This window comes from Lichenostomus cassidix, chromosome 3 (assembly GCF_008360975.1).
Source record: "Lichenostomus cassidix isolate B80296 chromosome 3, HeHo_3.0, whole genome shotgun sequence".
Lineage (NCBI taxonomy): Eukaryota > Metazoa > Chordata > Aves > Passeriformes > Meliphagidae > Lichenostomus > Lichenostomus cassidix.
In genome coordinates this window covers 78,723,258-78,740,317 of record NC_139483.1, presented here as the reverse complement: position 1 = coordinate 78,740,317, position 17,060 = coordinate 78,723,258, and the positions used below count along the sequence as shown (strand labels likewise).

General features: G+C 39.1%; 1 protein-coding gene across 1 annotated transcript in view; it reads right to left on the bottom strand.

Annotated features, from left to right (window-relative positions):
- Nucleotides 1–17,060, bottom strand: part of ME1 (malic enzyme 1) — a 155,030-nt gene that overhangs the window by 30,723 nt on the left and 107,247 nt on the right. The window contains exon 7 of the mRNA XM_085056428.1: nt 4,362–4,471. Within this exon, the coding sequence (XP_084912554.1) occupies nt 4,362–4,471 (110 nt within the window). The remainder of the gene's footprint in view (nt 1–4,361; nt 4,472–17,060) is intronic.

The window sequence follows — 17,060 nt, the reverse complement described above, 5'->3', positions numbered from 1 at the left end:
GAAATTCGGATTTCTGAGAATGGCACTGACTTTACACTGAATTGGTCATAACATAAGTTCCAGGTATAATTTTCCTGGTTATTCAAATGACAGTCTGCTGAATATTTAACATGTATTTTAAATCAAATCAAAATGTAAAATGAAATAATTATATTAAGTTATATGAACCCTACGTTTTTTTGGTTTAGGTCTCCTTCTTTTCAAAAAATGTTGATGCAATTAAACAGCACAGCTGTTAAAAACTAATGACATCTAAGGTCACGATGGATACCAAAGTTAATTCCGATCCAGTGTGATCTCTCTGTGTAAATATTTTTGTTGGCATAAAATACAGGACCTGAGTCCATAATGGGGGAAAGCACTGCAACTGTGGCCACAGTGAAAGAAAGCTGTAACTCCAGTAAAACAGTGCCCAGAGAAACACTTATTTCATGTAGATTGGCTTATATTATGGAAATTTGACATTGGCAATTGAGACAATTTTTAAGTACAGGAGGGGGAAAAATATCAAAACAATTCAAGTAATTGAAATAATTGACCTACATAGAGGCAGCAAGGCTAGAGAAATTTATGCCACTATTTGAAAAGTACCAATGTGAGCAATGACTGCAACCAGGTACTACATGATAAGCACTGAGAGACCCACAGAGAACAAAGGCACTGCTCTAAAGACATGCAAACATGCCTTAAGCCACTGACTGTACTCAAGTAGCAAAAAATCTTTCAACAGACACACCCGATTCAAAATGGGTGTGGAAGGGGAGCACTATGACACCCTGCACTGCCACAGCCCAGTTTGGGAGGGGCGGGAAGGTGTGACCCAAGCCAATCCCACCCACAAGCAGGACTTCAGGACTTCCTTTTCAGCAGATCTTGAGAGACTTGTTCAACCTCCCTGCAGCAGGGAAGGGAACTGGTTAGTTTCTTTAAGGGAATTTTCAAACTGTGAATCCCAACCCTGCCTTCTTCAAGGGTGGTCAAGCAGAGAACTTCTCTCATCCTGACAAACAGCTTTGTTTGGCAACACAGTCACCATTGGTCCATTCCCAGGCAGGGGTTGGAAAGAAAAAAAAAAATCACATATCATATCTTCTAGGAAATTCCACCCTTTCTTTACGACACCTCGTTCCTAAATATATTGGAGATGAGCAAAGCTAGCACCCTGATCTAAGTCAGGAATTTCTAAATGTTGTAAAGTTTGACATGATAAAATTAATTAGCATTTCTCCCATATGGGAAATTATGTTCAACTCACCCATAATTTTGGACAAGGTTCTCTAATAGTTAGAGAGAACCAGATAAAACTATTTCTTTTAAACCCAGGACTTCCACTGATTCCAAACATCAGTCTCTGTATTTCAGAGAAGAAAAAAAAAAGCATCAAGCTGATTTGTGGTCAGAATAAAACCAGACAGGAATCCAAGGGAAGAAGTGAGTATTTTCTCCCTAAGGAAACACTTATAGTGTTTGTAAAAAGACATTTTGAAAACATAAATATGAAGAAATTATCATAATTGCAGAGGGAAGAAATTCACCACCTATCCAAAAACAAAGCTGCTTTCTAGAATGCTAATGTATGAAGAATTTTATTATTCCAATGCAGTTTTATACCAGTTAGGCAGAATCCTGTTCACCCTTGTTCTCAATTCCTCAAGTACAGAGAGGTCATGTAGAAAAAGTTACAAAGCTTTCTCCAAAGTAAAGGATATGACCATACTGTAGCTGGGATGGAGACTGTTTCCAGAAATTCTTAAATATGTCTATAAGTGACCCCTTAATGGTCAATCTTTAGTGGGTTTCTGTGATCAGTGCTTTATCAGACTTTTCCCAAATGTTCTGCAGTAATCAGTTAGGACCAGGCTGACTCCCTGTAAATAGCTGTGAGCTAAGAGAAGGCAACTGCATTTGTCCAAGTCAACACTTACAGATGGGTATGTACAGCTTGACATGTTTTCTTTATCTTTTAGAGTGTCTGTCAGAAATCAGGATCATATATTAGGGTTTTTTTGGACTTGAGATACTGAAAGGTCCTCAGTGCATCACTAAGATATATAGGAATCCTTTCTCTGATTATCCTATGCAGTGAAAAAATCCTCAAGCCTTTACAGGAAACATATTAAACATTTCTTTTTATCTTAAAGTAGCTTTCTCTTGAAAAATATTGGTACTAGGAGAAACTGTGTTTAAAGTATAATGTAAGCACTATCTTCAGAAGATGATGGCAAATTAGATGCAGTGTTGTGTTTCTTTGCTTTTATTGGCCGGGCACTACTTGTCAGCTTTACTGCTGTAGAAAATACAACTTGCATAGAGAAGAAACCACTCTTTCAAGTAGCTAGGAAAAAATCATTCCATTTATAATCTGAAAATCTCTAAGGATTTTTAAAGAAGTTAGCACCATCCATTCTCATTATAGTTGCTAGGTGAAAGATCCTTAGGGTTTATAAAGTTGGAATAGGAAAAGGGATAAAAGATCAATGTGCTGTTATTCTACTCCATGTTACAGGAGAAGATGACATGCTATCAAAAAAAAAAAAAGTTAGTGATGGTAATTACAGGGATAAAATGATTAATGATAGAGACCAGAGAAGAATAAATGCATCCACTTTCACCTCTTGGAAGCTACACAAATATTAACGATGGAGATCACCCAAAAGTCACAGACATTGTGAAAATACCAAAGGCCCCACAAGAACAAATTAGATTGCAGAAAATGAATAAATTAAAAGTCTGCACATGGCTGCACTTCTAAGGAAGGCTGATAGCTGCTACAGCAGCTCAGACAAAAGCCAAAGGGATACCTTCCAACATTTCTGAACGTCAAGACATCTCCTTCCAAGGTGCATGAGAGAGAATGAAGTGGTTTGAAAATGCAAATAAAGACAAAAAAGGCCTTCTCATCTAAGTTTGCCCATAGTTGGTACACTTTTGCTGAAAAACTTCCTTTCCTCTTCTGTAAAACCACATTCTAATTGAGTCTTTCTGATTTGGGCTCAGGACATTCATCCTGCAAGGGAAGAGAATTCCCTGTGGGAGCGGGGGCTCTAGACAACCAGGGACACTTCCAGATGCTGTTTGACCTGCTGTATTGAACTGCTGTAGCCATGGCTACACTCAGACCTTCCAGGGTAGGAAGCATCATGCTTCTCACAAAGGAAAATGGCATTTTATAATTAGTTCATTTCCCATCTGGGAGACTGTCCTCCATAATCTGTTTCAGATGCGGAAGTAGAACTCAGCCAGGCTTGTAACAGGAACACAATTCATGTGGACAGCCAAATCCCTAACACCAGAAAGACAAGGGCTATTTGAATCCACTGCCATGCACTGAGTCACTGAAACAGGACCTAGGTCCCAAGCATGACTCAGTAATGACTCCTGGAAAACTCCAGCTGCTAACAGTTGGCTTAAAGTGTTACTGAAAACTGTGAGAAATGAAGACAGGTCAACTCCCATTTTTGATCTGTCACTGCTGAGGACCTTCATCTACCCAAGGAAACATGAGAGGGTAAGAGGCAGCTGGACACCCAGGGCCCTCTCTGGGTACCTCTCTCCAGCAGCTCATCTGACTTCAGCCTGCTCTTAAGGACAGGGGCCAGTGCTCTAGAGAGAGTTATACACTTACTGCCCCAGAGAAAGTCACTTTCCAGTGCTCTTTTCCTGACTGGATATAAGGCAACCTAAGTAGCAGCATACAGCACTTCACCCCTGCTTGTCTGTCTTCCCAGGAGGGAAAAGACAAGATGCCTGCTTGGATTGAGCACTGGGGAATCCCCTTTGCTGACATTTCCCATCCCAGATATTTAACTTTTGCCAGCTGTTACAAGTGATTCAGATAGGAAAAAAGTGTCAAGGGAATGATTTCCCTCTAATATGGAATGAGACTGTGAGGAAAATTACATGAATATTTAACTGAGTTGTCAGTTTAAGAACTGAAATACAGTTTGACATTTATCAATCCAGTCACATGGATGAACAGAGGAGCAGTTGTCACTGAAGTGACAAAAAAAAAAAAAAGGAAGTACAGTCCAGGTCTGGGCTTTGACATTTGCTCAAAGATCTGAAGGATCTGAAGTCAGTAATTTACATGGAGAAAGACATTCACATACTAAACTATTAAAAAAACCCCTAAAACCAAAGAGTGAGCATCTAAATAAATCATGAGGTGTAAATGAGAATTGAAAGGTTAAGAGCAAACACAGCTCACCAGAAATCCATGCTGAGGAAACCCAAGGCAAAACGTGACCCGTACATCTACAAATATCACAATAAAGCTGATAGATTTTTTCCCCTCTAGAAATTAAGACTTATTTTTCTGGCTTGTGAGAACAATAGTGAAGAGAATAGAAAACGTTTGTTACCTTGAATGTCATCGTTGAAAGTGCAATACTTGTTACGGTACTTATGCAGGAGGCGGAATGCATTGGCATTAGCAAAATCCTCAAACTGAATGAGGCAGTTCATGCCATATCTAGAAAAACAAGAAATTATGCATTAGGTTAAAAAATGTTTTAAAATTGTACATTAAAAAGCTAATAACATATGTGGTCAGATTTTGGATACAAATGTAATTTGAATCATACAACTCTTAATATGTTTCTGTTATATTCTGTACCTTTAGGTTCATACAGATTATTTGTAAGGCATAATTATACTACTAATAGTATTTAATCAGTTCTAAGTTATGAATAGAAGATCAGTAGAAAAGGTTTTCATCCCTCTGCAGACATCTCAATAGAAGTCCTCTCTGAGCAATTACCTAGTAAACAAAAAAAGGTCCCTCCCAAACACAAACCACTCTATAATTCTATGATTCTTTTTTTTTTTTTTAATATAGAAACTCAAGACTCCTGGCACTAGACTTGTATACCAATACCTAACAAGTAAACAATTGCCTTGCTGTGCCAGTAAGCTTACTCCTAAAATGAAGATTAGTAAGACGTTAAAATAAATTAATATTACTGCTATATGTCATAGAATGGTTTGGATTGGAAGGGACCTTAAGAATAATCTTGTTCCAATTCCCCTGCCACAGGCAGGACACCTTCCACTGGATCAGGCTGCTCAGAGCTTCATCCAACCTTGCTTTGAATACATCCCGGGACAGGGTATCCACAGCTTCTCTGGGCAACCTGTTCCAGTGCCTCACCACCCTCAGAGTAAAGAATTTCTTCCCAGTATCTAACCTAATCCTACTCTCACAGTCTGAAGCCATTCCCCCTTGTCCTATCACTACATGCTCTTGTAAATATCGCCCAGTCCTCAGATGCATTTTTAGTAGTATTGTCTCTGGATTCTTTGCATACCAGTCACATATGGCATTTTCAAGTACTTTCTTACAACAAAAGCAAAAAAACCCACAAAGTGATGAAAATATATCTAGACAAAAACCACGTAAAGACTGGATTTAAGCTCACAGACATTTGCAAGAGGGCATGATCTCAACAGCACACATCCTGATTGAGCTAAAGGAGGTTTTCCTCATTTGCTAACAGCACAAATCCGTGAGAGACAGTCAAGCAGTTCAGGCTTCATCCAGAAAAGCAATATGTACATATAGTGAGCATTTCAGTGTAAACACATTAATTGAGTTTTTCTTTAAACCATACATGTGTTTGGCAACCATATTAAGCAAAGCTATAATTATTTTTAAAAAAGGACAAAAATTCCAGTGTCTAAACTAATTTCTGTGTAAAACACATATTTACAGCCATATTACAATTAGCCAAATCGATGGCGATTCCACTGGCAGGAATGGTAATCCTTGCTGAAAATAAATACATCTTCAGGTTTGATGGAAAAACCTGGACTTCTTCAGCAGCATAATGACAGGCAACTGTTTAAAAGAGAATTTGGCAAGTCCAGTACTGTAAATCACAACTGAGTTCAAATAAGAAACTAGAGCTAATTTCAGTAATTAATATAAACTTCTAACCTGATTCAGTTTCTGACATAAATTTCTGTGATTCCATAAGGATCCAGGAGCTGACAGTCACATAATAATATGAAACTAATGAGATTATCACTCTGGAATCCTGGAGCTTGGTTATATGTGTTTCTTGGATGTCATTAGGCTGGTCTGTTTCTTTATTTTACCATATATAACATTTCATTTTCCTCTGTTTTCTTATCCATTACTGTTGTAGACAAAGACGAAAGCTCCCTGTGAGTTATATTAAAAGAGCGTCCCTGTAGAAAATACTCATCCTACACTGGGCGGACTATCCATATTAATTCTCTGTTTAATTAAAATGGAAAAAATGCAGGCAGTTTAACTCTGGGCCTCTGAGATTTTGGTGTCATAGCAGAAAAATTTCTAAGCAGCATTCTTATTCATTGCATTTGTAGTACCTGACATCCAGGTAAAAACCTGAGACTTCGGTGCTGTGCATGACCAGCAGTACCACATAAGACTTGTGAATTTTGAGGTCTGTGTTCTCAAAAAAAGTCTAATCAAATCCAGTTGCTGAGTACCCATGAGAGACAAGAAAATTACATACTCTTTCCATTCTTGGAGTATTCTCATTCTCAAAACCACTAACAGATGGGGTAGTACAAAATAGTTAATATCTGGCATTCCAGAAAATCTCTTAGCAATAACAAATTGGCTACAAAGGTGCCACACACTTCTGGAAGATGTGACCATACCAAAAGACCCATCAATTCTTCTATGCCTTCCACATCTTACTATTGCAATCACTTAAAGCAGAAAGTTGAGCCAAAACCCAAACCAACATTTTCCTTCCTGTATCACTCTGCAATAACCTTCCACCCTTCTCGCACTCCAACAAACAGTAATAGCTTGTGGCTTCTGCACCATAAAGGGTAACTGCTTGAATGAACCCCCATGGCAGCAGAACATGCCCTCTCTGTTTCCACCTCAACCCCTGCTGTCATCGCAAATTTTCAGCTTGGAACTGCACCTCTTCACAGGTGGGTATGGAACACAAATTATTGCTGGATGAGAAGAGAACCAAGCACTTTGGTTCTTGTCCATGTGCAGTCATCAAATCCTGTTGTGCCTTTCAAACCACTTGAATTCCAGCAACTGTGGGCCACTACAGTTCTGTGAGTCGTATTATCTTTCAAACATTATGAAAAGAGAAAACAAAACCTGCAGCTATCCTAAAATGTGACCATTTTAACATCTTCCATCAATACTTGATACAGATATAGCACAGATTGACTTCACTGAGTTTCCTCTGATGACACAGAGTGCCTGATCAGGCAGGTCCAGACACCAGTAATAGATTTGCTATACACAAAATCATCAGATTTAAAACCACCATTCAATGAATGGGGTTGACTGTTAAAAGAAAGCATGTTAAAAGACAGCAACTTCAGGCATGACAGGAAGATTAGGAGAGAAAATTACAAGACATTCTAATGACAGAAAACTCTATAAGAGGTATTTCTTCATATTTTAAAAGTAGTGGACTACATATTTAATATGACAGTGTGAAATAATAGAGTGTACTGCTTATTTAAGTAGCTAAATTTCCTTATCATATACCTTACGACAATTTCATCTTCCTCTTTGAAATTTGAAGACATGCACGTCTACAATATAAACTAAAAACCTTTTATTTTCAATGAGTCACCAGCAGCAGAATAGCAGAAGCAAGCAGACATTGTATTTGGTTACAATGCTGCACAAATGGGGGTGGGAGTGTCGATCTGTAGAGGGGCTCTGTAGAGGCATCTGGACAGGCTGGATCTACAAGCCAACACCAGTGGTATGAGGCTCAACAAGACCAAGTGCCAGTCCTGTTTCTAAACAACTGAATAGAAACTGTCAGCATCTCTGCTTTCCACACGAAGGACTCTTTGGTCACAACAACCCCATGCAGGGCTGCAGGCTGGAGGAAGAGCAGCTGGAAAGCTGCCCAGCAGAAAAAAAGCATGTGAATGCTGGTCAGCAGTGGCTGAACACGAGCCAGTGCGTGCTCAGGTGGCCAAGAAGGCTCATGGCATCCTGGACTGGATCAGCAATAGTGTGGCCAGCAGGACCAGGGCCGTGATTGTCCCCCCTGTACTCAGCACTGGTGAGGCCACACCTCAAATCCTGTGTCCATTTCTGGATGCCTCAATTCAGGAAGGACATTGAGGTGCTGGAATGCATTCAGAGAAGGGCAATGAAATTGGTGAAGGGGCTGGAACTCAAATCTTGTGAGGAGCAGTTGAGGGAGCTGAGATTGTTAAGCCTGAAGAAAAGATGGCTTTAGGGGTGACTGCATTGCTGACAACAACTCCCTGAAAGAAGGGTGTAGCCAAGTGGGGGTTGGTCTCTTCTCCAACACAACCAGTGACAGGACAGGAGGACATAAGCTGCACCAGGGGAGATTTAGGTTGAGCTTTAGGAGGAATTTCTTCATGGAAAAGGTGGTTAGACATTGAAACAGGCTGCCAAGGGAGGTGGTGGAGTCACCACCCCTGGAGGTGTTTAAGGAAGGACTGGACATGGTACTCAGTACTATGGTCTAGGTGACAAGATGGTCTTTGGTCATAGCTTCGACTTGATGATCTCAGAGGTCTTTTCCAACTTAACTGATTCTGTGATATTAAGTCACATAAAACATATCATGCCTTACTGCTTGCTCAAAACAGAGCCAATAGTTCTGCTATCACTGCTTTTAACCCAGTGATACATAGGAGATAACTGGGGAAATGGAGGAACATGTAACCAACACAAATAGTCATACTGAAAGGTGGTACAAATAAATGGAAGAAAGAACCTATCCAGTGGGCACCAACTGCCTTAACCAGAAGAAATTATGAGATCTAGTTCTACACTGTCAAAATTACAAAAAAAAAAAAAAAAAGAAAATCTGGTAGACATTCCCCCTCAGTGTGCAACCATAACAAATGCACTCATGAATTCTTAACTATTTTTGTGCTCTGAAAAACATTTCTCTGATAGCAATAGCTTGGCTTGAGTCCTGCCTAGGGCTGATGGATTTTTGCAGGCAAGTGTTTTGTAGCTGTGAATTCCTCTCTTCCGCCTGTTAAGGATGTGTCACTGCAGTAGCTGATTAAACAAACATAAATTGTCCTTAGAAAGTGATAATCCTGATCACTGTTTCCCCTTGTGAATCCTGTTTTGTCACCCACGCCTTTCTGTGTACTTGGATTTTAGATTCCTGCTCCAAGTCACACAGGCAGTCTGAATCGGGATCCAACTGGATAGAAGTTCAAAGCCATATTATATTTCCTTTGTTTTGTTATGAAGAGAAAATGCAGACGAGAGGTGGCAAGCATGCAACATCAGATTTGTCATCAAGTATGGGAGGCAAATGCTGGACAATGGATTAAAATGAACCATCCCACTGAATAACATGTGGTTGCCAAAAAACAGTATTTCCAATACCTCTCCCAATTTACAACTTACTCTTTGTGACAGTCTTAGCTTAGTTTTCTCCATTTATAAACGAATTTATATTCAGTTGTCTGTGACAGCAATGTTAATGTTCCAAATAACTCTGTGGAATATATCTTCATGCAGCAGGCTGGAGAAAAATGTCCTCAGCTCTTTAACCATCCCAAATATACAATACAAGTATTTTGGCAACTCAATGCTTTTCAGAACCTCAAACAAGGAAAACCCTCAAAAATCTGGCTTTTGGTGACAGTGGGAGCTATAAAAGTTTGGGCATCATTTTGAATTCAAACCATATGATCTGTAAAATCCATGCTTACTTCTACAGCTAAGAAGCTTTTCTACATGTATATTTGGACCATTTGTTCTTATTGCCAGCCATTGTTTTGGAAACCTTCCTAATGGAACAAGTGGTTGCTTTTTAGGTTTTTAGAGCTTCCAAACTCCAATTTGACTATATATTTTTTTTTTGTTCATACATGCCTGGAACTGAAAAAGCCTTAGAAACCATCAGAAGTGGTTGCTGCCACCCATCTCGAAGAAGGAGCAAACCAAAATGATAGCAACATAGGCACTGCCTTCCTTGCCTCGTGCGTCATGCAGCTGCCCTGCCAGCCAGAACCATTTATAGTGCACCACGACGATGTGGAAATTATCTCCTTCCTTCCCGCTCCAAATGCTCTAAGCTTGCTCATTGCCATATATCCCCCTGCTCAAAACAGATTTAAAGCAAGAAGAACACTGCTACAAACTCCTCTTTGTGCCAGGACTTTGCCTGGATGCCTTCCTGCCCTCCCTCCTGACAACTCTTAGGACCTGGACGCCTTCTCCTCCTTGCTCTCTTCCAAGCTATCTTTAACTTCATTTCATAAGGCAATTGAACCCCCATTGCAATTGCTGCAATGAGGTCATACATCCATCCACGTACCTCTTCCACTACAATTCTAACCTGCTGGTTAAATTCAACACAATTTGAATGAGGGGTTAGAGTTTTGCACAGTAAGTGCTACATAAATATTCTGAGGAAAAGGTGGGCCAGATGAGATACCCTCCAGCCCCTCTGCAGCAGATGGTATTACTCACACTGCCTCTCCAACAGCCTGATGTGCTACAGCTGCACAGGACAAAAATCTGTCCAAGGTGCACTGAGCTTCAGCCAGTTCTACAATGCAAATACCTTACCAGAAGAGGTATCATTAAATTACAAATAACTTTCTCTGTCCTGAATTGGACCAGCAAGTCAGACAGGACATTCTTCACAGGAAGAGATTTTCTAAAGAACTTAATAGAAACTGTCAGCATCTCTGCTTTCCACATGAAGGACTCTGTTTAAAATTCCTTTCTTATTCCCCTGTAGGCAACCACTGGTTTTATTTTAGCTACAGAAAGCACGTACTTTTGTAGGACTACTTTTCATAGCCATTTTCCATTTCCAAACCAATCCTTGCCTCAATGAGCTCAGTACATAGCCAAAGTAGGCATGGGGGTTGCAGGAGATGGCAGCATTTAGTATCCACCCTAGTACCAGCAGCAGTCCCTTTCTTCATTCATGTTCTCTTAAGGAAATAAAATTCTAAAAAATGTTTCCATTATTACTATTCCCTGGCACAACCACAGAGCTCTGGCACTGTACTAGTGCTTCTAACTCTCTTCTGCTTGCTCTTTCCCTGTCCTGAACAGATTTGGTATTCATTTCCATGGGCTTTCTATCCCAGGAGTAGTGAGGAGAATGGGCTGGAGATGACTCATAATTTTCTCCCTTTTTTCATCCAGCCAACAGCACTGCCACATGTGTGGACTTCACAGCCTTGCAAATAGCAATGCTTAGGAGCAGAGTGTGCTCAGTTAGGAAGGTCTTGAGGTTGGTGGTCCTGGAACTTGTGGTTCATAAGCAGAGAAGGGAAATCAGATTCTCTGCCCACAGTCAGGCCCTATATACATAAAGGGCTTCTCTTATGAGAAGAGTTAATTAAATAATAAACTTTTGTGGTGTACTAACAGAAACACTTGCTACAAGAATAATTGATGTTTTCAAACTAATTTGTCATCAGTGTGGTTGCAGCACACTGAAGCAGGGACTATTTGCTCTTCAAATTGACGTCTTTCGAAGTCCATCCTACTAAGACAGTAAGTTGACAACAGTTCTAAACATACCCACTCTAAGTTTTGTACATTTTCAAAGTGCTGTTAAAGGATTAATACGAATGGTCACTAGTGAACCTGAACTAGATTTCTCCTACTTCAATACCAGATTGAATTAACTCTCAAATGTCTTAGGACTGTCATATATAAAGGCTGCAAAAGAAGAAACTGTAAGTTACCATCACTGTAAAATTTTATTTCTTCTTGTTGCAAAACTATTTGTATTTTAGTTTTTTATTTTGATACTTTTTATTAAAGTATAGCACGCAACAATGTTGTCAGGAACTGGTCTTGATCATAACTTAGACTCTTCCAGTTCCCATGTGGAGACTTCTGTAACAGAATTAGGGAGGGTGGTATGAATGAAGTATGAATGGAAATGTGTGCACTACTGGAAGCAGCAGCAAAACAGAGCTGAAAACAGTGGCACACAGAGATAATGAAGGACAAAAATGATTTCAGGAAAAGTTAAAATGTCTCATTTACGTCAAGATGAGCAGGCCTGAGCTCTGGTAAGGCCACAGCAAAGACATGTCTGGGACTAGGACCCTGCACCTTGACAACAGCAACAATCCCTATCACCTCAAATCACATCTTTATCCTACAGGCACAGCAGCAAGTTATATTGCAATTTGAAAAAATTCAACATGAGGACATATAGATACAAAAAATTTATGGAGGCTGAAGTAAGCAATACCCTGAAGCAAAATAACCACACCAGCACAGCTGCTGGATCTTAAAGCCACAGAAGATCTGTATAAAATCAAGTCTATCACCACTTATCACCAGAAGCCCAGAAAAAGCATTGAGGACTTGACAGCCAGGGCCCTTTTGCCTTCAGTGTGGCACATGAGCAACCCTGTTCAGACGATATGAACACAAACATGCTGATGCTTTGAATATGTAGGTATGAGACTGAATAATAAAATCAACTTTTTGGAATGCTTTTAACATAAATCTACCTCTCTGTTCCATAAGAACTTTCACTGAGTGCTGTCAAATCAATTTTCTATGGTGGATTGTGTCACGTTGCCTCCTCTCTGCTGTGAAACAGTCCCCTTAGCAGGAAGGTGGATGGAGGACACGGTACTGAGATATGGCATAATGCACATTATACAAACAAATTGAACTTTTGACATTTCACTAAGTCAGACATGAGCCAAACTCTTAGACTCAGTTCTTGACATGCCTGAACATCAGCCCCAGCAGACGAGATCACTGCCATGAAAAAACACACCACACAGACTTCCACAAATGCAGAGGTATGCAGGCTTGCCTAACAGGTTAAATCTGAAGTGAAAGAAATAAATTATAAATTTTGATAGTTTTCCACCTTAGGGGAAAAAATGGTTCACTGTGAATTTGAAGTAAACAGCAAATTGAATTACTGTGATGGTTTCTCATGAATTCGTAGTGGTTCACTTGTTACCTGATCCTGACCCCACCTAAGTCAAAAGGAAAACTCCAGGAGCCTGAAAATGTAATTCTACTTCTCTCCTAGCTATTCTACTTTTTCCAGTGTTACCACTTAGCTGCTTTAACTGTGACTTAGACCAAAGAACAATCTCAAATTACCTGCAGTTTTACATTCACTTAAAAGAGATGAGTGCAGATTTGAAACAGATGACCTGAGATTTTTTTTTTCTTTCTTTCTTTTCAGCCTCTTCAATTCTTCTTTAGAGACTTGGCATTGTGACACTTTTGGCTGAGGGAAGAAATGGTACTGAACAGATGGATTGGTCAAGTGTCTGAGCAGGCTAAATCAGAAAAACAGAGAATCAAGAAAGAAATCCATCTCAGCTAGAAATAGTAAGTAGTTTTATTCCTCATGAATCTTTAGCTGTTGCTAAATGTGTGTGCCACTGCTTGCCCTGCCAAAATAGAGTGGTCTTACTAAAAGACTACCAAACACTTATATTTTTATTTTAATTAAATGGTTTTATGCTAAATGAAAAAAGAACTGTTGTTATCAAGAACAGAGCATATAAAATACATTGCACTGCTTGATAAGTCATCCTACACATCTTAGAATCATTTGAACCTAGTTTCAAAGGGGTGTTTCCTGGTTACTGCACGACTGCAATCTTTAAAAGTTACTGATTATTACTGTCTGGTTCAGATTGTCAGCAATTTTACTTTGCCAATAAAAATCCCATAAAGCCACAGTTCTGAGGTTTGCCCTGGTGTTGCCATGCACCTGCACACCCTACAAATTAGATTTTTAATGCTCCAAATTTTGCAAAAGTCATCAAAAAGAAGTCAGTACAGCAGCACTTGAACAGTGGTCAACAATCACAAAGGGCTGTCACAGGGAAGTTCTCTACAGAGCTTTTAGTATGAAAGATACTGCATTATGTATATTGCTAATCATAATTACTGTGATTAGTGGAGCGATCTAGCCAAGAAGCCTGGACTCTTAAATCCAGACAACAGATGTTTCTCAGGACAAGTTCTCAGATTTCTCTATGAAAATGAGAGCTGCACTTGGAAAAGGTAAAGGCTTCAATTCAGCTGGACAAATTAGATTTGCATTGATTGTGTGTATTTTAAGGTGGTGTTTTGCTTGTACAAGCTGTATTTTGTTTTCTTAAGAATGAACCTTCATATATTCAATGCCCAGACAGTAACTTTTCCCACTTTCCTAAAAGGGGGAAAGGTCTGGATTACAGCAAAAGAAATTAGATCCTTGGCTGATAATTCTACACCAGAAAGTTTCCTAATATTTTTTAACTGTATTTATTTAATGGAATCTAACTGTATTTAAAAATATGACATCAATAAAGGCCACTTTATTAAAGTATTTCTTAAATATAGGAGAATTCCAGCTTGGGTTAACAGGACTACTCCTTTGATTTAACTTAAGTGCCTCTTTTGATGCCTCAGTGAATCAGGCCTGAGTGATTTACTGCAAATGCAATGCCTTTTTGGAAAAGATATTGTATCTTTTGCCAGAATCTAAAGATTTCTAAGTAGTCCTAGGAGGTTAAACCAAGATGACTGCACTTCCTTACATATTTGATTATATTTGTATGAGATTATAGGTATTTTTCCCAAAATAAAAGATGCAGCTGGATAGCCAAATTAGCAGAAAGCCTGGGGCAGCACATGTGCTCTTTCCTTCTGCTACTTAAGGCATAATGAGCAGATGGAAATCTCAATTCCACCACTGACAGCCTTCATCTTGACTGTTAAAAGGCAAAGAAGTAATGAGCTTTCAGAAATGTCAAAGGGAGGTTGTAACAGGAATACTTTAAGCATTTCTGATAGATTAAATACACTCCAAATATTTGTACTGTTTGATCATTTGATCAATATGAAACACACCTCTCCCTTTCCAAATTCTTGATGGTGTTTTTAAGGCATAAAAATATCTTATGTACCTGCAACATAAATTACACTTGAGAGAAAAGACGCATACTGAAGGCTAGACTGAAGAAATGGAGAATGTTGAATTTTAAGAAAGAAGGAGCTTACTGTTTTCAAATCATTATTTAGACAGCATACTGTTTGACCTGAGGAACTGTGACTATGACAGTGGAATGTTACAGAATCACAGAATAGCTGAGGCTGGCAGGCGCTTTTGGAGATCATCTCACCACCCACCTGCTTGAGCAGGGCCAGCTAAAGCAGGCTGGGCAGGAGCACATCCAGACAGCTTTTGGACTATCTGCAGGGACAGAGACTCCACAACTTCCCTGGGAAACCTGTGCCAGTGCTCAGTCACCCTGACAGTAAAATGGGGTTTTTTTAATGCTGAAATTTCTCTTACATTTAAGCAAAATGTTCGTGGCTTATTTTCTCTTGTCCTGTCATTGGACACCACCTACAAACAGCTTGGCTCAGTCTACTTTAAACCCTCCCTGCCAATTATTACACACTGATGCACTGCTGCTTCACTGGGATAGACAGCCCAAGCTCCAGTCTTCCCTCACAGGAGAGAAGCTCCAGTGCATCATCTTAGTGGCCCTTCACTGGTCATTCTCCAATATCTCTCTGTTGTACTGGGGAAACCAGGACTGGACACAGCACTCCAAGTGAATATGGATGATAAAATCTAGGATTTGTAGAGCATTGATCTAGAATAAAATCATAGAATTTGTAGAGTATTGATTATTTGACATGATACAAAGACCTATTCCTTCTCCAATCAGGCAAGACAACTTTTGCAGTGTGAGAAATAATTTATATGTAAGTAATAAGAGTTACTGAAAATGTGGATAGGATAGTATTGGGCTAGCTTTTCAGCACCAAACCCGTTTACATTAATGTCTTTAAAATTATATCTGGATGATCCATGCCATACTTATGAAGAAAGCACTCTTGTACATCAGACATTTGCCCAGAGGACATCCAACTTTCAATTTCTCTTTTGACTCTTCCTAAAACACCACCTACACGGGCTCTAGGAAATTTTTCTGCAGTATATCTTCAGCATTTGACCTTTTTTCCACTCTATTTCCATTCTTAAGATTACTTGACAATTAAACTATACAACTAAATCTCTGCTCTCCATTGCACAAAATCTAATTACCATGGGAAGACACATCCACAGGCAACCAAATGAAAGTAGGAAGGAAGAAAAAGCAAAATAAGCATTTATCCCTCTGGTGAGTCCCACAGGAATGAATGCTTAAACAAAAAGTTATTAAGTATTTATAACAACAAAAACATGGGGGAAAATGGTATAGATAATAAAGATTACATATAACAAAGACTGAGGTTGTCATATATTATGAAACAGGGTGCTTTCTTGTAAACTGGGCAAAGACATAAACATTTCAATGTGGCCAAATGTAAATTTATGAGCCAAGGATCAAAAGTAAAGAATGTCACACTGGATTAGAAAAAAAGAATAAAAAAGCTATAGCTAATGGACATATACCATTGCTCAGCAACTATCACAGCTAAGAGGGTTAACATAAATAAGGGCTGAACAGATAAGGGATTATCAAGTGTGGATAGAGCAATCCCACCCTTATATCTTTTATATTATAAAAAGTGCTATTTGTGATGTCTATAAAGATGCAAATACCAAACCAAAGTGATATTACTACAAACTAAGCACATTTATCTACATTTCCACAGCTTTACTGATATATGTCACAACGTTCAAAGCCCTACACAAAGAGTAAAGCCTCACAGATTAACCAGAACTCTTTTAATGGCTCTTCAATACTGCAAAAGTTGCCACCTGTATTAATATTTAAATGAAGTCAAGACTTCATGTATTAACTCCAAAATCACTCCTAATTGGATTTTTACCGGGGAAAAATTGGAGGAATGTTTATGAACTTTGCCATAGAAGTGGAATATTCAAGCTCAGTAAAATGGTATATTTATAAGAGTAATGTTTTTCCCAGAAGTCATCAAAAAGAAGTAACAGACGCTCTTGCTTTTATTGCAGAAACACAAGCATTCTGGAATCCCGAGAGAAAGGGAAAGTATGAACATTGTATTTTACATTGAAAAACTGGCAATGCCTTCAGCTCACCTACACTGGACATACAATTACTGCCTGTGCTAGTGGCTATAGTTACACTTT